General features: G+C 34.3%; 1 protein-coding gene across 4 annotated transcripts in view; it reads left to right on the top strand.

Annotated features, from left to right (window-relative positions):
- The window catches only part of LOC118186676 (uncharacterized), a 66,187-nt gene that overhangs the window by 1,227 nt on the left and 38,099 nt on the right, over nt 1-26,861 (top strand). The window contains exons 1-3 of one of the 4 annotated variants that reach the window (XM_085814970.1): nt 2,823-4,116; nt 23,588-23,759; nt 25,211-25,367. In XM_085814970.1, coding sequence (XP_085671096.1) covers nt 4,073-4,116; nt 23,588-23,759; nt 25,211-25,367 — 373 coding nt within the window. In that variant the 5' untranslated portion in view covers nt 2,823-4,072. Of the gene's footprint in view, nt 1-2,822; nt 4,117-4,486; nt 5,794-13,952; nt 14,102-23,587; nt 23,760-25,210; nt 25,368-26,861 lie in introns of those variants that run through there. The other 3 variants (XM_085814971.1, XM_035356799.2, XM_085814972.1) reach the window with 3 other exon arrangements.

Below are 26,861 nucleotides of genomic sequence, written 5' to 3'. Positions count from 1 at the left end.
GTCATGGATGTTCAGGCAGTCAAGCGAGATAGATCTTCAGCCTTTCATTGTTTTGTCTTAATGCCATTCAGCAACTTCAGCTGATATCTTTGTTTTACAAACTGTTTTATATTTACCTTTATTGAGTGTATTGTCATATTAGTGCGGGTTGATTGTCATAGTGGTGCACTTTTTCATGTGAGAAAATCTGCTTGTTCATTTCCTTGGATGCCACTTTGTCCAGGAATCCGTTGCATTCTAATTTTCTTATTTTTCTGCAATAGGCTTTGGATTAATTCTTGACACTGAAGAAATTCTGTTGATATAGGAGTTTCTAAAGAGCTAGTGGCTTGAATCTGCGGCTTTAGTGTAGAATTGGGTGCCCCTTCGATTGGAGACATTTTTTAAAAAAATTTGGTGATGAAACCTCATTTCTGGTTACCACGATAGTTTTAACTTTGTTTTAGCTTCGCGATTTTATTGAAATGAAAATAGATTGATGTGTACATGGACATATTTAAGGCAGTGCACAATGCCTAGTTTGTGCAATTCTAGGATGTTTTTTTAAGTAAAAATAGATCGATGTGTACATGGACACAGATCTTATGCAATTCTTCGACTTCTTATTTTTGTTTTGTGTAGCGGCCATCTTGAAATTGTGACTTCCTGGCGCTGACCTTGGCGTCAAAAAAGAATCGCCAATAAGCAAGGGGCACCCAATTGTAAACTTTTACCAAATCTGCTAGCAAGACAGCATTTTTGAATTTATAATGTAATGTCAATAATTGTTTCATGACAGTTTTAAGAGCCTCCAGCTCACCATCAAATACATTTCGGTTTTTTCCAGCAGAGGCATAGAGAAGAAAATGGCTAGAATAAACTCCCCAAACCTGAAGACATTAGATCATCACTGTGGACTCATCTGTGTAAAATTGCGCCTACTTACGAATTGGGTGTTAAGCATTAATTCTTTCAGGGCAAGGCATTTCAAGACCTCCATAGAATGTTTCATTCTTGGTGACTTCTGAGCTGATCTTTGTTTAACGTAAATTTAAATACTGCCCTCCAAAAGTTAAGTAAGGAACAGCATGTTTTTCAAAGCTCTTCATTCACAGTTCATATGCATGACAGTAATGAAGTTTAAGAAAATATATGCAAAAACAGCAGCTACCACTTTCAGTTTATAGAAATGCAAAAATTGTAATTTTTGTTCGCGAGTGTTGATCTTCAGTTGTTATTACAGTCTCGTGAACAATATCCTGGAGAGTCGATATTCAAGAGAAGTCGTTTGTCTGATTCGTTGAGGTGGCAGGTGATCGAATGGATGGAAATGGGAATGTCACAAGCTGATGCTGCTAGATGTCTCAATGTCCCCCACTGACTGTGGAATAAGTTTGAATCCAAGGATTCTGTGTCTGAAAGGCACCCTTCCAGGCAGACATAGAGTTACAACACCTGCAGAAGACTGTTATTTAGCTCTTTCGACCCGAAGACTGAGTAACATTACTGTGCCTCAGCTCATGGCAGCAGGGATAAGAATCTCAGGGTTGATCTTTACATTATGGTAACTTGGCGATTTTTTGGCGAAAATTTGGCGACCAACTCTCCTACAGCAACCCTCTATTTTTTTTCCCCTGCTGCCATTTTGTCTTCACGAAGTAAAAACATGTTTCTTTTCTTTTTATCTCCTGAACACTTCTTCCAACAATCTACTAGCCGAATTACACTTATGCTAGAAATTTTATCAAACAAAACTGCTTAATCATGACAAATATTCACTGCAAAATTAGGAAAAACTGCACAATACCATTCTCCTTGCGTATTTTTCAAAATAACACATACACATAAACCATGTACACGCCGACTTATTTTTACTTAAAAAAAATCCCAGAATTGCACAAAAATGGCATTGCGCACACTCTTCACTATATCCATGTACACTGCTTTTTTCTCATAAATTAAAAAAATTTCACGAAAATACATGACAATTTTCTCAATCTTTAAACCCGGTAAAAAGAACATATATGAAATTACATGATCGCGAAAAAGTATTTACCCTTTACAAATATGAACATTTCCACATATAAAATAAATAAAATATCCAAAAACTTTTACCTCTAAATCATCTATTACATTATACACGTCACCAACGAATTCATACCGCAAGCATCACAAATACTTAGTATCAAATATTTAAATTATTTCCATGCACGTTTATTTCAACTTAAACGTATACCAAATTCCTACAAGCATAAAATTCACAAAATAACTATCATTTCATTAAAATATCTTTAAACCATGTACACGTCGACTTATTTTTACTTAAAAAAACATCCCAGAATTGCACAAAAATGGCATTGCGCACACTCTTCACTATATCCATGTACACTGCTTTTTTCTCATAAATTAAAAAAATTTCACGAAAATACATGACAATTTTCTCAATCTTTAAACCCGGTAAAAAGAACATATATGAAATTACATGATCGCGAAAAAGTATTTACCCTTTACAAATATGAACATTTCCACATAAAAAATAAATAAAATATCCAAAAACTTTTACCTCTAAATCATCTATTACATTATACACGTCACCAACGAATTCATACCTCGAGCATTACAAATACTTAATATCAAATATTTAAATTATTTCCATGCACGTTTATTTCAGCTTAAACGTATACCAAATTCCTACAAACATAAAATTCACAAAATAACTATCATTTCATTAAAATATAATTAAATTCAAAAACACTACTTAAAATATAAATGAGCACATACATTAAATTAATAAAAATTACCTTACAATCCTAATTACTTTAAACTAAATCATTGCTAATAACAATTTTCCCAATAATACCAAATTCCTTTCCACCTTACATTTAGAACAATGCATAAAAATAATATCCTCAAATAATTAAAAATACTAACTTACCTAATCTTCTTCAGAATCTTGATTACGTGGCGGATACACTTTTCTTACTTCTGTTTCAGAATCTTTAAAATCATACTTATCTTTCAAAGCAAGATACCAGGTAAAATAAATAACATAATAAAACATCTTTATTTCTCTCTCGCACAACCTTAAAAAACATTTATTACTATCCTTTTCAATACCACTAAATACCCATTTCGAATTCACTTTAGTTACGGCCATGGGATCCAAAAATTCATAAACACTATTTCACACAACACAGAATAAAGCCAAATACAAAATTTCCAGATTTTTTCCCGATTAAAGAACAATAATTCGTCCATTAATATCACATAACATATCCCATGATCTCTCATTTCTCTCACACAAAATAATGCGTAATCAGAACTGAATACTACTCACATTCTTAACAAAGTCTAACTAACCTAATCTTCTTCCGAATCTTCCTTACATGGTGGATACACTTTTATTATGGATTCAATAAAATTACTGAACGATTTTTTTTCCGAATTTGATAAAAAAAAAATTATCTTTATCACATCTACAATTCACTTTAGACAGCGTTATACAATCCCAAAATTATTCAACCCTAATTCACACAACACACAATGAAGCTTAATACAAAATAATATACATCCACAGATACTTGTCCAAATTCCCCCCCTTTTCCGATTAAAGAACCGTAATTCGTCCATTAATATCACATGACATATCCCATGATCTCTCATTTCCCCCACACAAAATAATGCGTAATCGGAACTGAGTACTGCTCACATTATTACCTAAAATAAGTCCCAGTTAAATAAATCTAAAATAAGTCCCAGGTAGTAACCTTTATCGCCTCCAAAATGTCGCCAAACTACCAGTAACCATATTGTAAAGATCAACCGAATCTCAGCTACTACAGTTGACCTGAGGACACAGAGATGGCTGTTTATGTTGAACAAGAGAATGCGTCTCCTGGACCAATCAACAATGGGCGTCTGTTCTCTTCACAGATGAATCCAGGTTCATATTGGAGAGTGATTAAGGTCAACTGATCTGAAGGGAACAACGCACCAGATACAACCAATCCCACATTGTGGAAAGACAGTGGCAACATGTCCTGTAAATTTCTTGTTTCTGTATTGCTTCATTCTCAAACTGGACACAAAAAACATGCTTAACTTTTGGAGGGCAGTGTATAATATGCATAGAATAAGGTAAGTGCTTAATCGTAATAAAATTGTGGAAATTAATTATACAGTACAAAGTCCATAATCCGAATTCATCGGGACGTCGATTCCGGATTAGAGGTTTTTCCAGATTATAGATCATCAATTTAAATCTGGTAAGATGGCATGCAGAAATTATACAATTAAAAATATGAAACTGTAATTTAAGAAATAAAGAGCAATTATGATCTAAAGGATATCAAAATTTACAAATAAAAAGCTTAATAGGTTAATCTTCGGATTATGGTAACTTGGCGATTTTTTTGTGGAAATTTGGCGACCAACCCTGCTATAGCAACCTACTATATTTTTTTTTTTTTTTTTTGAATGTCATTTTGTTTTCACAAAGTAAAGGGTTTTTTTTTTTTTTTTTTTTTTAGCATTTTTTCCAACAATCTGCTATCCGAATTACGCTTATGCTAGAACTTTTATGGAACAAAACTGCTTAATCATGACGAAGATTAGGTGCGAAATTAGGAGAAAGTGCAGAATTGCCCACTGCTTGCCGCGTTTTTTAAGAATTACTCGTACACTGTATCCATGTACACGTCGACCTATTTTCACTTAAAAAAAATCCTAGAATTGCACAAAAATGGCATTGCGCACACTCTTGACTTTATCCATGTACACTGCTAAAGCCCTAGCTAGTAACCTTTATCACCTTACCAAAATGTCGCCAAACTACCTGTTACCATAATCCAAAGATTAGCCGCTTAATATTTATTTGTTTACTTTATTAAACATTTCTTTCAATGTAAGTTGCTTCATTTTTTGTGCTAATACTTTCATGTGGCTGCCATACTGATGTTGATAAAAGCTCACCTGTGAGAAATTGTGGAAGAAGATCAGTATGCAACCACTCAAGAGCTTGCTAAGGCGTTAGACATTAGTGCAATGTCTATTAGTCGTGCTATTCATCGTATAAACTTGACGTAAAAGTTCAGCTCCTGGGTGCCGCATGAGCTGATTCTAGCAGATAAGGACAGGCGTGTTCAAGCCTGCACTAATCTGCTCAAATATCAGTGCAAGTACAAAGTTCTGGACCGGATCATCACATGTGATGAAATGTGAATTAACTTCAACGACACACACCGAAAAGGGGGTCTGTCTGCACCCGGTGAGCCTGTCAGCAGAGTCACAAAGTGCAATTTGACTAAAAAAATATCTTTCTTTTTATCTGGTGGGATTGCCATGGTATTATCCACAAAAATTATCTGGAAAAAGGTAAAACCCTCAACGGTAAAGTGTACAACGAGATCCTAGTCCGTGTCGATGCTGCTATGAAGGAAAAACATGAAATTGAGTTCCGGCACAAAAAGGTGATGTTCCATCAAGATAATGCAAGTCCACATGTGTCTGCATTTACCAGCTGGACTCTGTACCAAAGCTATAAGTATGGTAAAACATTGTCACTTCATTGGGAGAAACTTGTGATTCGAAGCAACTGCGGCGCTGTGAAACACAATCAGTAAAACTGTGCATGCTCCTTTTCTTTCCAGTCACTGGATACTCAATCTGAGTTTGTTTCGCTCCGTTTTCCACAACAGCTTTGAATCAGCTTTGGCCAAAATGGTGTCCAATACTGCAGCTTTAAAGGTTGCACGAGGAAGATTTTATCAAAATCAGATGGAATATGTGTTACAGATTTCCTGTAGAAGAGCAAAGGTTAGTACTTGATTATTTTACACTTTTGTTAATTGTAAGCAGATTAGAAATGTGGCTATTTTATATTTAAATGTGGGAATAATTTTATCCTTCATGGCATGGTTTATATATGCCTGTGTGTCCGTTAAATCTATTGATTTACCATACACTGCAGAAAAATTTATATGATTTACACTAAGCATTTTATCAGCTGCATTTTATCATACAGAGGTGACTTGCATTAAAAATAAGCATTTCAGTAATATTTGTTATTTGATTTATGTAGTGTAAAAATGGTTTTAAATGCTGAATCATTTAACACTTTAATGCAAATTTTCCAACTTTTACCAATGTATTTGTTAAAAAAAAATTATTAATTACTTGTTGTCTCAAAACTGGCACTTTCAAGAAAGAGATTTTTTAAGAATAAAATTGCTCAAAAAGTTATGAAAATTTTCCTCAAAATGCACCTACTGATCAGAAAGTAAAGTGATCCAAATAGTTTCTCTGAAATCCTCTAAAATATTAGCTATCGACAAAATGAGGGAATGATATATTACTATTAAAATGATGATCACTCATCAGATATTTATATTCATCACTTCCATCAAAATGCAAATCTTTGGCAACCTCTTTTGCTATATTTATACATAATCAACTGATCATTTATCACTCTGATGCAAGCATTTTCTTGTTTTATTGTCAGTAATTCTAGAATCTAATACCTAAAATGATCTTAGAGAATGACTTAGTAATTTTTTATAGCAAATAAATAAGCTGCAAAATGTGACTAAAAGTGTAAAGTGTTAAATGATTCAGTATTTAAAACCATTTTTAAACCCAGTACATTTTTCATTAAAAAATTACTATATAAATTAAATAAAAAGACATTACTGAAATGCTTAATTTTATACGAAATGTACAGGCGCGGTAAGATGTCTTCCACGCAAAGCAGGCTTAAGGTTGCCATAAAATGGCAATGGAAGGCATGGTTGCCACATTTGGCGAGAAATTGCCCATTTGGCAACAAAATTGGTGATACGCCATGAACGGATGAAGATCCTTTTGGAACGAATTCTTACCGGTTTAGCCCAGAATGTTCTCGAACACAAGCTGAAAGCTATATAAACCCTGCTGGTCCGCAGTCAGGTAGTGAGTGCGAGATAGTATCGAGTTAGTGTCTCGTCTAACGAGTTGACAGCCGGGCAGCAAGTCCTGAGTGTGTCATCAAGTGCACCGAAAGAGTCTCGTAGTGTATCACGGTTAGTGCATCATCGAAAGAGCATGTTGACCTCCGGGAATGACTGAACCGAAGAGTCGGGAGCTGTGCTCTGTGTGTCGTTGAGTGGAGAGACTCGAGAGTACGTGGAATTCCAAAAACGACCAAGCAGAGTCGGGAGCTGTATTCTAGTGCTTTGCCGTGAAGCTGTCTCCACCGTGATAGCCTGAAAACCTGGAGGCTCTGTCGCTGATTGTTCCAGCGAGTGAATAGTAGATCTTCGATGACTGTAAAACGGGACTTTGGAGCTGTCCTGATTAATATTGGCTAAATAAAGTGTGTTTCGATACTTCATCAAGTGTCCTCGTTATTCACTCCAAATCCACACAAATCCCGTATGAACGTGAAGGAAGAAAATAACGTAACAACCGGTTTCGGAAAAGAAAAATGCAAAAACTGGTGTCAGAAGTGGGATTTGCGAGTGAATGCCAGTGACCTGCCTGCAGAGGAAAGCCATGGTGGAAGAAACGAAGACTTTGATGGTCCTTTTAGCCGAGTTGAAAGCTGGACATGAAGTGATAAAATCTGGATATAAAGAGATGACAGCTGAGATCAAAGCCGCATTGAAAGAGATGAAAGTGGGACTGGAAGATAAGATAGTCTGGCGGGAAGAAATAAATGTCGGCCAAGAAAAGGTGCAAGAGCAGCTCCAACAGCTGAAAGTGGAGCTTGCAGAAGAAACTGGAGCCATAAAAGACGATATGCAAGTGATAGAAATGGTATCTGAAGAATCAAAGAATGAAGAAATGAAGGAAGTAGCTAATGAACTGTCTGAGGAAGATCAAGAAATGATCGATGAAATATCTAACGGGATTAAAGAAAAAGAACAAAAACATGAAGAAATAAAAGACGGGAAGGGAGATTTTGATTCTCACGTGCCTGAAGTAGAGATAGAAGAAAGTGAAAATGCGACTGTCAAGTTCGTAGAAACTGATAGTGAAGTTATGAAAACGCAGTCAGCAAGTGTTGAACCATCTGAAAGTGCATGTGATGCAGAGATGGGAGAAGCTGATGTACAGCTTAAGCAGTGTGCTCCAGTATTGCAAGAAAATTCACTCACCTCGCAAACTGTGTGTCTGTCTCATAGTGCAGATTTTACAGACAAGGACTTGATTCTAAAGCCGGATACTTCTGGTTGTAAAGGATCGGATTCTATTCGCGACCCTGGTGCAGACATCGAAACTGGTTCCCAGGAAACGGAGGAAAATAAGCATGTACCATCTACTAAAAATTCCAAGGTAAACTGTAGGCATGCTGCGAATGAACTACAAAGTGGTGAAAAAACTGTTTCCAATCTTTCTGTGGATGAAAAGTCTAAAAGGACTGATCTTCAGACTGTTTTATGCAAAACAGAAATGCATCTGAGAACTGCAGTGGAAAAGTATTTGACTCGGGTATAAATTAATGTAAAGACTGAGACTGAACGCCTCGGCGCGCAATAAATTGGAAGTTGATCTGTCAGCACTATCCTTATCTTCAGAGCAGATGTTTTTATTTTATTTGGCTTATAATTCTTTACTAAATGTAGTATTTCATCTCGATGTACTCCGTCTTTTATATGATTTAAACCAAATTCCTCGTCATTATAATTCGCTTCCGATAGCGAAGAAAGTGACACAGAGGTTATTGAAAACGAAAAAATTTCGATTGACAAATTAGTCTGTATTCTCGACACAGCAATTATAGGACTTGAACAGCGGAACTTTGTAACTGAACAAGAATTAAAGCGAAAGTATTATCACATAAAACGAAGCAACCTAAACAACTTACATTAAAATAAATATTTAATAAAGTAAACAAATAAATATTAAGCTTTTTTTATATAAAATTTGATACCCTTTAGATCATAATTGTTCTTTATTTCATAAATTACGGTTTCATATTTTTAATTTTATAATTTGTGCATGCCATTTTACCAGATTTAAACTGATGATCTATGATCCGGAATCACCGAAGTCCCGACGAGTCCGGATTAACGACTTTTGACTGTACTAACCTTTATTCTTCTATAGGAAATCTGTCAAAATGTATTCCATTTGATTTTGAACTTTTTTTATTAAATGTTTCAAACAAATGCGCAGAAGTTACAACTTCTGGGTTTTTGGAGAGAGAGAGAAAAAATTTTCTTAAATAATGTAGAGATACACTGTTCCTTCAGATAGAAATTGATCTAATTAATTTAGTAATTCCATTAGTTTCGGGATGGATCAAGATGGAATTTTGAAACCAGAACTTCAATTCTAAATTATCCATAATCAAATGGAATGATTGAAAGACACATTCAGACTGTCAAGCGAATGTTAGAAAAAGCTGCAGTTGACAACAAGGATCCATATTTAGTATTAGTGGAATATTGTTACTCTGTTATTTCAGCTGAAATTGAGTCACCTTCAGAATTGATGTTTGGAACGCAGTCTCAGCCATGGGTGTTTAAAATCAGCCTTCCCAGGACTGGAGTCGTAGCTATTGATGGCTATTTCAGGCTTGGCAGGACTATATGGTGTTCTTATCAGGTTGTAGTTGAGCTATATACTCGAGACATGCTTGTCCTGGGGAAACACCCCCTTTAGTGGAGTTAGCAAATTCAGCGAGCCTTTAAACACTTGAGGTTTTCAGTGGGCACCTGGAGCCTCAAAACTGCATATTAATATCCATCCAATGGTTTCCCCCTGGAGGCACCTAAAGCCGACACCTGCATACCAAAACATAGTGTTAGGAGGCCGGATTGGTGGCCCGGTCTGTCTGACAGTGTTTAAATGACTTCGTGCTGCTGTCTGGCGTCGTGGCCCTGTTGATGGCAGGTGTTTTTACCATCCCTTCAGAATTTGGACGTGGAATGCGAGTTGCTAAGTGTTCCTGTCGACTCAGTCTTAGCTCGTCGGCTCGACCGATAGGTTAGCGGCTTCTTGTATCGCCTCTAAGGCTTGGGGCATTTAAATTGTGTTAAGGCAGTTTCGAGCTTGCCAGGTATGAAAGCCCCTTCCTGCTAGCATACTGTCTTATTTGACTAAAAGTTATAACCAGGGCAGGAGATCGTCTCTGGTGTTCTCTTCTGTCTTATTTGAACGTGAAAATGCGGGATGCCGATGCGTATGTAAGGGTAGACACATTTGACAAATTTCTTAATCCTTATTTTGTGTCTACTGTTGCAATAGAAGTAATTTTTACAACATTTATCATTTTTGTGATTGCTTGTTCTTATTGTTTTTCTACATTAAAAAAGTTAAGTGCAAGTACATATTATCTTAAACTTAGGTAAACTTTTTAATTCGAAAAGCAACGATCTGAGCATAATTACTCGAAAGCTGTTTACCTTCTCATGTGAAAACACTTTCTAACTCTTTCTGATTGTTAAGTTTGTTTGGTATTTCAATGGTAGCAGAGACGTTGATAGACGACTAAGTGCTAGTAGTGTCAGCTTGGGTATTTCCTGGGTTTTGGAAAAACTGAGTAATTTTAAAGTTCTGGTTTATTAGTCTTCCTCTAACTTTCTTTTTCTTCATTGCATTCTGATACTCAGCAATTTTTTTCCGTTTTTCTTCCGACATCTGGGTCAAAGTGAACTCGTTTTTGTTACTCGCCAACCATGTGCCCGAATTTGTAGCTGTAACTATAACGGAGATTTTCGGGACGCACTAAAATCTGTCGCCATCATGCTCAGTCCTATTTTGGCCTCTGATGCTAATGTAATGAGTAGTTATGTGGTAATTGTATGTAAATGTTTATTATTTAAAATCAACCATCTCTATGTGTGTTAGACCATCATACAGTGGAGCCTAGCCACTGTATGAACTTTCACCATCTCTTCCTCCCTCATGCTGCTGCAAAGCAGGCTCCTTTGCATACATATTTAATCGGCAGCTAAAAGAAAGATGCACAGCCAATTATTTGATCGGCCGGATCTCGCACAGACTTTGTACAATCTAAGGAGGACCTAGCATCGGCAACAGCTCTTAGTTACCCTTCTAAGCATCCGTTGGGGCTGTGCCCTTATAATAATAATAATAATAACATTAATGGTTGACTGATCTAATTAAGCCATGGGTGCAGTTTCACAACAGCTTATAGACGGAGCATGGAAGCCACTGGCATTCTTCTCAAAAAAGTTTTTTGCAGCACAATCAAAATATATCATGTATGCCCACGAACTTTGTGCATATGAGGCAGTTAAACATTTTTGTCATATGGTGGAAGGTTAAGTGTATTCTGTCTATACCGACCACGAGCCTCTGATTTTTGCCTTCCAACAAAAGCCTGACAGGGTCTCTCGTAGACAAATGTGTCACCTCGTTTATATAGCGCAGTTTACAACTGATATTAGGCATGTAAAAGGATCTCAAAATATGGTCAAAAATGCTCTGCGCAGAATTGAAGAGGTTCAGTTGCTTTCAGCAACAGATTTCTTCGCCATTGCAGAGTGTCAGAAATAAGACTCAGAATTACAAAATCTTTTGTCTAACAGAGCTTCACATGGACTTAATTTATTACCTGTGCAGCTGGAACCAAATCTTTCACTGTACTGCGATGTGCAAGACAGTGTTGTGCGGCCCTACACAGTCCACTGAAATTTCAACATGGTATTTTTAGCAACCTTCACAATTTATCCCATCTTGGTATCGGAGCTTTCCGCATGTTAATTCAACAGCGTTTTGTATGGTCTGACATGCAGAAGAACATCGCTGTATGGGCTAGAGCAGGGATGGGCGGACTTTCTCAGTCGCGGGCCAAAAATTGAAAGAAAAATGTTTGGTGGGCCAAGATAAATTTTTCTAAAACTTTAAAAACAATATACAAGTATTACAAGTTAAATATGTTAATGAAATGAATGAAATTGTGATTTCATAAAAGTACCTTATATTGAGGTTCGAAATGAGATGTACTGATTCTGAGGAACAAGGCTAAATGCTCATTTGTCAGTCTACTTCTGAAATAATTCTTTCTAAGGTTTATAGTTGAAAACACTTGTTCACATATATAAGATGAAGCAAACGTAGCACTGATTTTCTGGGCATGAGATATTAAATTTGGGATACTTATTTTCGATAATGATTTGTAAAACTCAAAACTTTGGCATATTTAGAAACAACTGCTTGAGATGATTGTTAGATTGCAAATCAATTAATTCAAGCTGCAAATATGACCTCACTGCTTCACAATTTACGTTGAAAGCCATGGTAAAAATATCCAGTTCTGTTTGAATGGCACTGAAATCTGCGTTCGAACTCAAAATGCAGTTTTTTCAAGCCATCTTCATAATTCTTAAGCTTCTGTTCATTTACTGAGGGTATTGAATTTAACCTCGGGGAAATGAGACAAGTCATTCTTAGCTAGATCCCCAACAAACAGATTCAATTTTATTAAGTTCTAAGATAAGATTAAGTATTTTCTAAGAGGTTATACACTGCTCGACATTGAAAATGCAACACCAAGAAGGAGTGGTCAGAAAGTGATGAAGTTTGGAAAAAAGACAGAGACAGCAAGCAGCAATAAGTGATCTTTATTTCAAAATGATAGTCAGAATACAGAGCGAGAACGACGTCGGCTCAGTAGGATGTAGGACCACCGCGGACTGCGATGCACAAAGAAACACGTCTAGGCATAGAGTCAATAAGAGTGTGAATGGTGTCCTGAGGGATGGCTCTCCATTCCCTTTCAACAATTTGCCACAGTTCGTCTTCTGAACGAGGCAGGGGCAGAATCTACAAATGGCATCCAATCACATCCCACACAAGTTCGATTGGTGACAGGTCAGGCGAGTACAGTAGCCAGGGAAGCATCTGTATACCTTGCAGAGCATGTTGGCAGATGCGAGCACTGTGTGGTCGGGCATAATCCTGCTGAAAAATTGCATTAGGCAGTCCCTGAAGGTAGGGGATTGCCACCGGCCGCAGTAAATTACCCAAGTATCGTTGGGCCGTCATTGTGCCCTGAATACGACCTAGAAGTGACCTGGAATCGTAGGCAATAGAGCCTCAAACCATTATGCCAGGTTGTGGCATTCTACAGTTACTGCCGGATTAGGTCTGTCTGCACGCTGACGCCACACATGTATGCGGCGACTGTCACTTTATAAACAGAAGCGTGACTCATCTGAGAACACGACGTTTCGCCATTCTGTCATCCACATCGTTCCAGTCCGCCACCATTCTAAACGTTGGCGTTAGTGGCAGTCTTCTTAACGGACGCTGTGAGTGCAGGCCACGTTCAACCAATCGACAGGAAATGGTTTTGGTCGACACGGGAACATCCAGGGTATCTTGCACATGCTGCAGAATTGCGATACAAGTGACTTGCGGGACCACCACACCTCGTCGGCGAATGTGTCAATCCGCGTGTGCTGACGTCACTCTGGCTGCACCTGCACCCCTCCTTCTTCCCACATTTCCTTGTTCCAGCCATATTCGCCATAGCCGATGCACCGTGCTCGTATCCATGTGGGTATCAGCTGCGATTTGAGGTAAGGACCAAGCTGCCCTTCTCAGTCCGATCATCATACCCCTCGTAAAATCGTCTATCTGCTGGAAGTGTCTTCATTGACAGCTGCCTGGTCATTTTCTATTACACGTATCCTCCGGGACAAAAACCAACTTTCTTCCATAATTCGGTTGGCAGAAATAACAACACGAATATTGCCCATTCTGCACGTTCCTTCCCTTATATCTTACTTCACGAATTTATTTCTGTGTCGGAGAGCTGCGCATTTCACATCATTTCCATAACTCAGTGATGTGCGTCTACTCTAAAATTTGCATAAATTTCTGACCACTCCTTGGTGTTGCATTTTCAGTGTCGAGCAGTGTTTATGTAACTGTATCTATTATTATTATTAATCATAACTAATTTAGAATATTAGAGTAGCAATGTAGAATAAACAATGTTTTTGTACATCTTGTAATCATCATTTAGCACTTATCCAATGTATAAAAATTATGCAGGTAGCATTCTTAAACTGAAAATTAATTTTTTTTGCTTTTTTTTTAATAAACGCTTGCTTTCTCTTTCAGTTGAAAAAAAAAAAAATGCTCTTGAAACAAACAAAAAACTGAAAGGGTAGGTATGAAATAAAAGTTTAAATTAAAAATACCAATTGGATTTTTTTTCACTCTTGTACAAGACAAAGGGGATCCAGTATATGTGTTAAAAAAGATATAATATTAAGTGGCACTGTGAGGTGAACCATTTGCTGATAGAGATATGATTAAGGAATGTTTAACTGCTGTTGCAAAAATTTCTTTTCCTTATAAAAAAGACATTATTTTTAAAATTAGTTTTATTGCTGCAAATTTAAGTGAAAGCAATAAAAAATTGAAAGTGTTCCTTGGTACTTGAGAATGAGACATTACACCTAGTGATATTTGTAATAGGATACAATTCCAATATACCTGAAGAACTGTGTTCATTGAGGTCAGTGACGTAAACTACATCAGGTAAAGATCTGTATAAAAACTGAAATCACGGTTGGGGAATTTTTCAAATCCATTGAAAAAGATTGTTGGCATGTCAACCAATAGAGCATGAGCAATGGCAACCATGAAATAGTCATTGAAATGCTATGTAATGAATGATATTACAAACTTGACAAAGAAATATTTATTAATCATTGCAAATTCATAGACAGAATTTTTATGCAAAAACTGCCAAATGTCACTGTGCCTATAATAAAACTTATGATTTATCTTAAGTATTATCAGGGCTTAATTTCTAAGATTAGAAGTACCGGAGCCCTATGGAAGACTGTCAGCAAAGAGGAACAAGAGTAAATAAATAAATAAAATGACTATTAAACTCATTAATAATTTTTAAATTAAATAGTTAATTATTATCAAATTAATTAATGTTTATAAATTGTTATTGCATCAATAATTATTATATAATTAATTATAATTTAATTGATAATTATTAGATAATGAATTATTATTTGTTAAAATAATTAAAGGTTGAAGTAATTAAATAAAATGTAAAGAGATAAATTGAAATTTAATAAGCGATTTTTAATATAATTTATTATTAAAATAAAATTTTCGGCTTAGAATTATGATTGATTATAAAAACTAAGAAGCACCGGAGCCGATATCCGGTGGGTTCCGGCCCAATTTAAGCTCTGATCATAGGCGGGGAGTTCTTTTATCATCATCAAAATTAAATATACTTAAAGTATAGCTGATGAAAATTCTAGGGTGAAACAGAATGAGGGTATGAGTGGGTGGAAACAAAAAATGAGGGGAATCTTGGTGAGAGAGAACGTTTTCTTTGACCATGGCTCTCTGCTGATATAATTATGCCCATCAAGCAGATGTGTGTCAGGGGGAAAATGAGTCCTGAATCTGACTCCTAAGGATGAATGTAAAGTTGCTGGTTACGCTTACCCCCCCATTAGTGGATACTGTGGGAAAACGATATATAGGACATGCTTGAGCAGTTTATCTCAGTATTTCACTCTTACTGTACTCGCTGTCACTTAATGCACATTTAATAACACAAATTTTCCTTCCTGCGAGAATAACTAACTGTAAGCATCGATAACAATACACTAGATACGATGGCATGGCAAGAAATTATAAAAAGAAGTACCGGAGCTCATCTTATTTGGGGCTCCGGTGCACTTCGGCTAAAATTGTAATTTATCTTTAAAATTGAGAAGTACCGGAGCCAGGCTCCGGCGCAATTTAAGCACTGAATCATCACTAATTTAAAGAATTTTAAAAAGATTTATAAAGTGAATATGGTAATGTAATGTATATCACAGAATTACGCTGGTTGTGTGAAGGTGCTTTGCTAAAAAGAATATATATACCTTTAAAAGTTAAATTCAGTTATTTGTGAAAATAAAAGATTATCCATTTCCCTAATTCAAAAATAAAGATCAAATGTGTGATTGTGCCTTATTCATGAATGTGACTCGGTGTCTGAATGCCTTTGAAAGTGGATTGAAAATTTGGAACAAACATTTGTTGTCAAATAATATACTACATTTTCAATTAAAAAAAAAAAAAAAGAAACTCTTTCAAAAACACAAAAATATGCCAGGTGAATATATAAATTAACAACAATGTTTTCTGAATCATGATTTAAAATGTTTAGATAAAAAAAAATGTTGTTAGTATCTTTTTCGGTGCTTAATATAGGTATGGAAAGAGATCCTTACGAGTTACAAATGGAATTGTTATATTTACAAAACAGCACTGATTTGAGAAATAAATTTCAGAATGCGAATATCCAAAAGTTTTCAGCAAAATAGCAATTTTCAAAATATTTTCTCGATTAGTCATCCATGCAATACAAATCATGGCACTTTTGAGAAGTACCTATATTTGTGAGCAGTTATTTTCCGAAATGAATATAAATAAAAGTGACAACCAATCGAGGCTTATCCATGTGTTGTCAGAAAGCTGTGTGCAAGTTGTTCTGCTATTTGTAATTGAAAATACTGACCAACTGATTGCAAAAAAGCAATGCCAAATCTTGCTTAAGATTTTTACTTATACAGTACAAAGTCTGTAATCCGGACGTCAATTATCCAGAATGACCTATAATCCGGACCTCAAAGCCACAAGCTTACGCATGCGCGTTTAATGCATGCGTCCGCTACGCATGTACGTAAAGCGTTTACCCATGCACGCTTCCAATAGAAAGTGACGGAGAGTTATTGAAAACAAAAAAATTTTGATTGACAAATTAGTCGGTATTCTCGACACAGCAATTATAGGACTTGAACAGCGGAACTTTGTAACTGAACAAGAAATTATGTCTGTTTATAGAATTAAAGAGAAAGTACTATCACATAAAACAAAGCAACTTAAACAGTTTACATTGAAAGAAATGTTTAATAAAGTAAACAAATAAATATTAAGCTTTTTTTTTTTTTTTTTTTTTTTTTTGTAAATTTTGATACCCTTTAGATCATAATTGTTCTTTATTTTATAAATTATGGTTTCATATTTTTAATTTTATAATTTCTGCATGCCATCTTACTAGATTTAAACTGATGATCTATAATCCGGAACAATCGATAATCCGGAATCGCCGAAGTCCCGATGAGTCCAGATTAACGACTTTTGACTGTATATCTTTTCGTGAAATTGCTACCACATAAATTTGATAAAACAGGCATTGTACATGTAGGCAACCGGTACAAAGCTGATGTTTATTTCACTATTCTACATATGATATCCCAGCTCAGGATCAATAATGTTATATTTGTAATTAACTTGCAAGTGTTATTATCCAACAGCAGTCAATTCATCTGCTTCAGCATCTGAAAAGTTTATAATTCTTGCTTGTCCCATAAACAGGAAAAACACCCAAATATGTTCGCTTTGCTTTCATCACAAGGTATTGTAACATCTATATCACTTTCATTTTTCTTGGAAATGTTTACAGATCTTTAATTGAATCTGAATACCAAATAATTCATAAACAATCACATTAAAATACCATCTATAATTATACACTTTTCATATAAAGTCACATGTTAATGAAATGTAACTTACACCATACGACCTTCCCAACTAAGAAAAGGTGGATCAGTTTTTGAGTTTAGTACATCATCAAATATTCCTAAACAGCTATCTTTTGGGGATAATGTGGCTGACTGAATAAAATCATTCGATGAATTAAACTGACTTTTGCACTCTTTCCCAAGTTTACTTACAGATCCTACACCGCCAGAATTTAACTTTGAGGTGACCTAAAATTAGCAACATAAATCTATTTATAATTTATGAAAATTTTCACATAAGCAAATATTACACAAGGAAAAATAAATTAATGTTTTTAATATAACAAACTGCTAAAAACAATCATCACAAAAGAATAACAATAAGAGAAGATAAATAAAAACACAACTGCTTAAATTTAGTAAGAAAAAGAATACTTCAGCATGTGTGATTTTATTTACATATAGTGCAATTTTAATAATTCAATGAAGTAAAACTCAGACAATATATTTATACTAAAATGACAGCTATTTTTACTTTATGATAAATTAGAAAAAAAAATTATTCTTTCAATAAACAAAAAAGAAAAAAGATTAAAAACACATCAATAAACGGGGAAAAAAAATCAACAGATTAAAATTTATGCAGAAAAAATGACAGCATTTCATAGATGATGTATCATAATTAGAATAAAATGGTTATTTACATTAAAAGGTATTTTTCTATTAAAGCCATACCATGCAATTTCAGTGCCATGTTAGCCCATTTAGGCATAATTTCGATTGACAAGTTAGTCGATATTCTCGCCACAGCAATTACAGGACTTGAACAGTGGAACTTTGTAACTGAACAAGGAATTATATGTCTATAGTATTAGCAGAGAAAACAAATCAAACAACTCGCATTGAAAGAAATGTTTAATTGAAGTCGCATTGAAAGTCTGTTTATAGAATTAAAGAGAAAGTATTAGCACAAAAAACAAAGCAACTTAAACAACTTACATTGAAGGAAATGTTTAATAAGATAAACAAATAAATATTAAGCCTTTTTTTTGTGTGTGTTTTTTTTATGCTCTTTAGATTATCATAATTGCTCTTTATTTCATAAATTATGGTTTCATATTTTTAATTGTATAATTTCTGCATGCCATCTTACCAGATTTAAATTGATGATCTATAATCCGGAAAAAACCCTAATCCAAAATCACCGAAGTCCGGATTACGGACTTTGTACTGTAATAATTATCTTTTGCTGTTCTTAATAGTATTTCTATAACAATATCCACCAGTTATTAAACTTACTGGTTAATAATCTCAGCCACGTATTATGTTCAGATTTTCAGGAGCCAAAACAGATATATACTAATCACTAGGAAAACTGCTGTGCATTAATCTCTACCTCTTATAAAACTCAAACTGGCATAAGACTGATTCTTGAAATCTGGTTTGGTTTATTTGATGACGGCAAAGCACTCAAGAGCTATCTTAGTGGAGGATTGCCTTTTTGTAGGACTTTCTAAGGAAAACTGGCTCGTAAACATATTAGGGAAAACCATAAAAAACGCCTATGCAGCCAGCCTATTCATGGGATTCGAATTACCATTATTCAGCAACTTTATCACTCGACGGCTGGTGGGCCCTTGCAATCCTGAATAAACTGTTTGTAGTTCATTCATCTTTCATTTATGTAATGCTTCAATAAAGTGGGTTTAGCAGAAATTTCATCCAACAAAACCAGTCTTGTAGAGGCACATTGGAAGCAAGTTCTTTGATTGTAAATAGGTGAGGGTTTTCTAAGATTTAAAAAAAAAAAAAAAAAAAAAAAGGTGTGCTTAAGTGAGCACTGGTTCCCATATCTTGAACACTAGCTGATAGGGGATGGAAGTGTGTACACATTAAGTTGGCAGAGTGTTCTCAGAAAACATCATGAAGTGCTACCTTGCATTATTGTATATTATCACTGTTCCATTGGAAAAGGAAAGTGGTCATTGTAGGCTGGGGGGAAAAAAAAAAAAGTGTTTTGATTATGCCTGTGATAACTATGAAGTGACTGTTCAGTTTGACAAAGTACAATCTTCCTCCTGTCTGGAAAGGGAATTTTGGACTTGAAATAATCACTGGAAGAAATATTTTTTATTTGTTGTATGCATGTATTGTAACATATAAAAAATGCCTAAATGAAATGATTTAAGCTTGGGAAAAAAAAGAATATATTGCTGATAGAGTATGATACATGTGGTAAACGCAGCTGAGAAGCACCATTAAAAATGGGAATTTCGCAAATAGCATTGTGCAGTTTTCTTAAACAAAGAAGTAGCATTCATAAAAAACTAGTAAAAAATGGAAAAGTGGTGGAAAATCGAAAAGACATTTGAATTGCTCCTTCAAAATGATTTCAAGCTATAAGACTAAAAAATGTTCCACTTTCTAGTGCTCTTTTGACCACAAAAACTGTAGAATTCACTAAAATGCCCAGAGAAAATTTAGTGCCAACTTCTTCTTGTAACTTGTAGGATGTTGGATGCTGCTGTTTTTGTGATGAATAGTATTGCTATTATCTAAACCACGGGTGAACAACTTTTGTTTTACAACAGGCCAACCATAAAATTTAAAACTTTTATACCAACATTAGATGATAAACAAAATGTATCCCTCTATCAACAAAATGAACAAAATAACAACTTTATAAAAATAACACAAATAAAACCTATACAGTACTCACTGGTTATTAAAGTCACTTCCATTTTAAACATATTTGAATTTATTAACCCTTTGAGTACATTTGACGAGTGAGACTTGTCGTCTACTTACTTATGCGAAGTTACGGTGAACGAGTCTGACTCATCCACCGTAATCAGTGTTGTAACAAAAATGCTGTTTCAAAAATATATTTATATCACCAATATAAGTATATTCCAAATAAAATATATTACTTTTACATAATAATCCATATAGCGACAAATTAAATCCGTCCCATTGGCGAAATCTTCAAATAATTCAGTACACAAAGGGTTACACAGCTGGGTTCAATAAACAGCAATTTCAGTATTGCAAATTCCAGTATCAACTTTGAATTTAGCAAGATATTAATTTACAATTAATGTTATAATTAATGTCTAAATTATTAATTAAAAATTAATGCTAAACTATTTGAAAATTTTGGAAATTAATTTGTTTAATATATTATTCTTATATTTGTAAATAATAATGTAAGTTTTTGTAATTGCATGTTTGATGAAATTTTAAACTTTTCAAAGACCCGCTATATCAATATTTGTTTTGTATTGTCCGTCTACAGTCTTTTGATTATATTTTCAGGTTCATGAAACTGTTGGTAGTGTTTCTGATCTCAACCTTTCTGTTTAAGAGTTCTTGGAGTTTGCAGTGTTTTTCTTGAGTCAGCTGAAGTTGGCATATACACTCAAACCTGTTTTTGTGTGATGCATGAAAATTTCACTCAAATTGGAACATAATTGACAAAGTTATCAATTAAAAAAGGAGATTCAGTATTGTATATCTAGCTCCCAAGACATAAAAACTGATCACTGACTACTTGGTAATTGCAAAAAAGTAACTCTAAACGACTCCGACTCTGTTTTTTACAGTTACTCCTGAAGTTTTGTGCAATTGTTTTTATGTGGTCATTATCCATTGCACAAAAATAGGTTTGAGTGTAGTCACTTTCTTCCATATCACTTTCATTGTCAGTTTCTGCAGCATTTTTAACACTTTCTAAGATATCATAGTTCGTGTTTTCATATGCTGGCTCAATTACATTGTATTTTTAAAATGAATCTTCATAATTTCCCACACTGATGTCTGAAATATTGGAAATAGCATGCAATTTCTCTGTGGCTTTTTCTAAATAAAAACCATGTTTTCTAAAGCAGTTTCTAACTGTATATTGGGAGACCGTTTCCTATGCATTGACTATAATATATGTAGCCTCTAGTAAAGATATCTCCTTCACAGCTCCATCATAGTGCTTGTCTTTTCAAGATCCAATTTTGTTTATCTTTTTCTGAATGGCACTTTTCCTATAAGAGTATTTGAAAGCTTTTATGATACTTTGCTCTAAAAGTTGAATGACAGAAGTTGTATTTACTGAGTTCCTCTAAAGGATGTTTTTCAGATTGATATCAGAGGAGCATGCAGCATGGTTATTTTGCAGTAAAGCTATTTTTTTATTTTTTATTCTCTGACCCATTTCAAAAGGAAATCAGAAAAAATACTGCTTGTTATCCACAAGTTATTAGGATACAGTCGCGTAGCTAGGGTTGTGCAAGGAGGGACATCTGTCCCTGGGCGCAGCCATCCAGGGGACACCAAATTGATGTTATGAAATTTCAGAATGAAATATTTTCTATTCTTCGCACACAGAAAGGGACGCAAAATCTTCAGTTGTCCCCGGGCGCTGAAAACTGTACCTACACTTCCATTATGGTAATTTAAATTATTGAGCCCTTTAAAACATCAGGGTTTTCTATTTCTTCCAATAACTAACGACATCCTGTTAATTGTTTACTCTGTACTGTATGTTAATAACAAAGTTAACTTGTTCTTTTAATTTCTTAAAACCAATAGCAGTTTCAATTAATATGTGCTTCGAAAATACTTTGTAGAACAGGTTAGTTTCATCCGTGTTTTAAATTTTTCATGGCTTGCATTCTTTTATGAACCCAGGTAAAATGTTTTCTATCCAATTCTCAGCCAGATAATAATCTGTTTCTTGCTACTTACCATGTGATTTGAGATGAATTGTTATTTCTCACTTTCTGTCTTGGGGGGGGGAATTCAGTTTGGTTAACGTTTTGGGAATAAGTGTGAAGAAAAGATATTAGCATATATTTTACAGAATAAAATTTTACTGTTATTTCTTTATATATTATTATTATTATTATTATTATTATTATTATTTTAGTACCGGGCACTAGCCATTTTTTAGATTTTTGCCACTACTTAAAGCCAGAAGTGTCAGTCATTTTATTATTATGTTTTTTTTCCTGACACCAGTTGTTACGTTATTTTCTTCCTTTATGTTCATCCGCGGCTCGTGAAGATTTGGAGTGAATAATGACAATACTACTTCATGAAGTATTGAAACATACTTTATTGGCCAGTATTGTCAGGACAGCTCCAAAACATGTTTTTACAGTTGTTGGTGAACTACTAATTATTAAACAATTAATTCATTAAACACGCTAACACATCAGCGACACTGCCTCCAGGTTATCAAGCTATCACGATGGGGACAGCTTCACTGCAAAGCACCAGAGTACAGTTCCCGACTCTGCTCGGTCATTCTCTCGAGACTCTCCACGCTACAACTTGTGATGCACTCGACAACACACAGAGCACAGCTCCCGATTCTTCGGTTCAGTCGTTCTCGGAGCTCAATTTCTCAATGATGCACTAACCACGATACACTACGAGACTATTTCGGCACACTTGACGACCCACTCGGGACTCGCTGCCCGGCTGTCAACTCGATTGACTCACTAGACGAGACAGTAACTCGATACTAACTATCTCGCACTTGACGAGGCACTCACTGACTGACTGTGGACCAGCAGGGTTTATATAGCTTTCGGCTTGTGTCCGAGAACATTCTGGGATAAACTGGTAAGAATTCGTTCCAGAAGGTTCTCCATCTGTCCGTGGCATATTGCTAATTTTGTCGCCAAATGGGCGATTTCTCGCCAAATGTAGCAACCCTAAAACTGCTTTGCGGGGAAGCCATCTTACTGCACCTGTACATTTCGTAACATTATGGAGGACATAATAGACGCCCACCATAACCTCCTAAGAGAGCACAGACAGTTTGCATCCATGCCTTCTCCCTGGCTCTTCAGTATTGCAGTCGGTTCCTTTAAACACTACATGGTCTGGGTGGCATGAAATCTCTTCAAATTAAAAGAATATTTATTTTTCATCATTAGAAAATAATTGAATCATTAATTTTGCCATTAACTACTGTGTTTTAAAAGCTTCCAATGTAATAAACATGAATCTCAAATTAAAAATTGATATATATTAATGTGTCATTTATTCTTGTATCCGCTAATAATTATCAATTAATGTTTAATATTTTTTCTTGCTAGATATTTGAAAATGGGCCGAAGTGGTTCGGATTTAAAACCTTTTTTACATAATGCTCTGAAGAAGGAAAAGTACCATAATCTTGTGTGTAAAAATGCTTCGTTCATGATTTTCCAGTTAATTTTCCCACGAAAAAATGAAAATTTAAGCATATCATATCAAAGGTTACTGAAGGTATATATCAAGTTTCCTTTATTTTATTATTATTATCATTTCTGCTTGTGTTAATAAAAAATTTCGCTTGTGTTTTAAGTGATTTTAGGTATGTATCAAAATCTTACGAAAAAGTTACTAGAAACAAACGATATAAAATTAAGAGAAAATATTATTTAGTTTTTGATTTTAAGAATGATTAATATGTATGTGCTAAACATTCTTCATGGGTTAAAAATTGAATGAGGCATCAGAATGCAGTAGATTATGGATTATGAATACTTATTCGGTAGTGTAGACCCAGTAGTTGTAGTTTTTGTTTTTAATTATGGCTATTCCTTCCCTAGGAATTGTGACCTTTAATTTCTTTTTACATACTGCGCACTGATCTTTATAAAGTGATTGTGCACTTATTGAACCTCCATAAAAATATCCCATAAAATATTCATAAGGTTATATAGTAGCTTGGCATTTGAGTATTGATATCAACGTCTTATCAGCTTCATCCATGAATATTTAGTGGCATGTAGCATATATCAGTAGACCATAAAGCAGCCATTTATCACTCTTGCTCACAGTTTTAATCAGGCTTAGTTTTAAGTTAGTAATCCTGCTACACAAAATATATAATTTTTTGAAGGAATATGAGATTTTTGTGATGAGTTTTTAATTTATGGAGTATTAAGTTTTCTCTCTCATAATTTTTCTACTTATTTAACACTGTAAGAATAGTATGGGCTAGTCAAATGAAAAAAAAAAATATTTTTACTGTGACTTTATTCTGCCACTACACTACCTGATTCCATATTTGTGTACATTTATTCTGTATATTCACATAAATATTCCAGGAAGAAAATGATAAAGGAAATTCATTCCTTTTTTATTGAATTACTTTGCCCTTTTTCTTTTTACACTGCTGCCCATTTTTCCAATATATATAGGGCTATAGACCTAGTCAGAATTTTCAATCATGACATTTTCCATCCATTTTGCAACATTCTAATATCGATGAACTGTAGAGAGATGCAAAAGAAAGGTGGATCAATCATAGTTATAAATTTGATTTTTAAATATTAAGCTATGAATATGCATAACAAAATGAATAACTGACTGAATATTTTCTTGCCATTAAATTAAAATTTTGTAAAATACAGAGCCATTCCTAGCAGGTGTGCTGTGCGTACAAGTATGTGGGCGGCCAAAATCAGGGACAACCAGACACTTGCAATACCATGCCTAAATAATTTAAATTAATCAAATTTATTGTAAGTAATTGTCATATGTAAATACTTTTTATACATGTAAGTACTTAAGAAACATGAAATAAAAATTTTATTAATCGTTGATCTTTTTTTTTTATTATTCGGGAGCGGCAATTTTAGGAAAGTACACGGGCAGCCAATGACATAGGAACGGTTCTGCTGAAATATGTATCATAGGATACATCAACTGCGTACATTTGTTTGTTTTAGGATTGGGACAGTCTGAAAGGGCGCACATACAGAGGATTGCAAGATTATTCTCGAGCAATGCGAGCATTCAAACGAGCGTTAAAGAAATCTGATTACATAGTATGCCTCAATGAAAAGGAGCTGATTTACAGATTTTCAAGTGAGCAAGAAATTGAAGGTATGTTTCATGTATTCCCATATGTAATATGTTAAAATTTTATATTCAGACTATTTTTCAAATAGAAATATCTTTTCGTGTGTTGGTGAGTATATTCAAATTATTTTTTCATACAGAAAATGTCTTATTATCTTAAAATTAGGTTGAGAAATTCTCCCTTATATGTCTGGCTCCTTGGTTTTATATATATATATATATATCTGTTGCTCCAAAAAGTTCAACACGTTTTAAAAAATTAATACATATGAAAATCAAACCATTAAACATGTAAAACATTAAAAAAACAGAATCAGATAAAAAGTTAAGCGGAAAATGGTAAATTAGCCCAACTCGACTTCCAAACTGGCTTTCCAAGGGAAATTTCATTTATTTGAACGTCGAATCAAGCTAACCCCATTACGCGTTTTGCCGAAACAGACAATTGAATTTTTTTCGCGACAAAAATTTTTTTTAAATTTAGACAAAGTGTCTTGGAAATTTTAATAGTCTCAATTCTCTGTTCCAATTTCCCAACGCGTCCGCACAGAATGACACATTAAGGTGTCAAAATATGTTAAACAATACCTATACATCTTAAATCTAGACTAAAATCAAAATTAAAATCAAAAATAAAATAAAAATAAAAACGAAAATAAATAGTGGTAAGCTATTAGTCCTAAATATACAAAAACATACGGGCTGGGCCTGCAAGCTTAAAGATTAACAATTTAATTTTTATATTTTAGAAATCTGTAATGAAAAACTGTAATTAAAATAATTCGACATTCAAATAAATGAAATTTCCCTCGAAAAGCCAGTTTGGAAGTCAAGTTGGGCTAATTTACCATTTTCCGCTTGCCTTTTTATCTGATTCTGTTTTTTTAATGTTTTACATGTTTAATGGTTTGATTTTCATATGTATTAATTTTTTAAAACGTGTTGAACTTTTTGGAGCAACAGCTCTTGGTAACTTTTAGGTGAGCTTACTACATTTTTTTATATTTTACTTATTTTGCAGCATATTGTGCAAGATGTTTTCTAGACCAAAATTAGTTTTTCAAAATTGTAATTACTACCTTGCTTGATATATTATATATATGTATATATATAATAAGAGCCTGACTATCCGGCATTCAAATGCCAAAATATTTAAGAATTTTAGGGAAACTTTTCTCCATAAAAAAATTTAGTTATTCAGAAATTTGTACTGTATTATTAATACATATATGTTTGTCACCAAACAGTGTGATTTAGCTCCAGTAATGGATAAGCAGAATGTCACAACACATGTATAAGAAGTTTGTTTTGTTTTAATGTAAATCTGATTAATTCTTCATAAATTTATTTTTTATAAACTCAAGTTTTTTCCTGCCATTTTGAAAAAAAAAAGGATAAGTATTTGGTATTGCATGAATGGAGTGTTTTCAATGTTAGTGTATCAAGGTGTTAAAAAACGCTATAATATTTGACTTAAAACATTAACAGATAAACAGTGCTGATGTAACATTAAAAATA

Source organism: Stegodyphus dumicola, chromosome 4, assembly GCF_044657685.1.
Source record: "Stegodyphus dumicola isolate Sdum_Otavi_A_Nest chromosome 4, ASM4465768v1".
NCBI classification, from domain to species: Eukaryota; Metazoa; Arthropoda; class Arachnida; order Araneae; family Eresidae; genus Stegodyphus; species Stegodyphus dumicola.
This window is presented reverse-complemented; position numbering and strand designations above follow the sequence as displayed.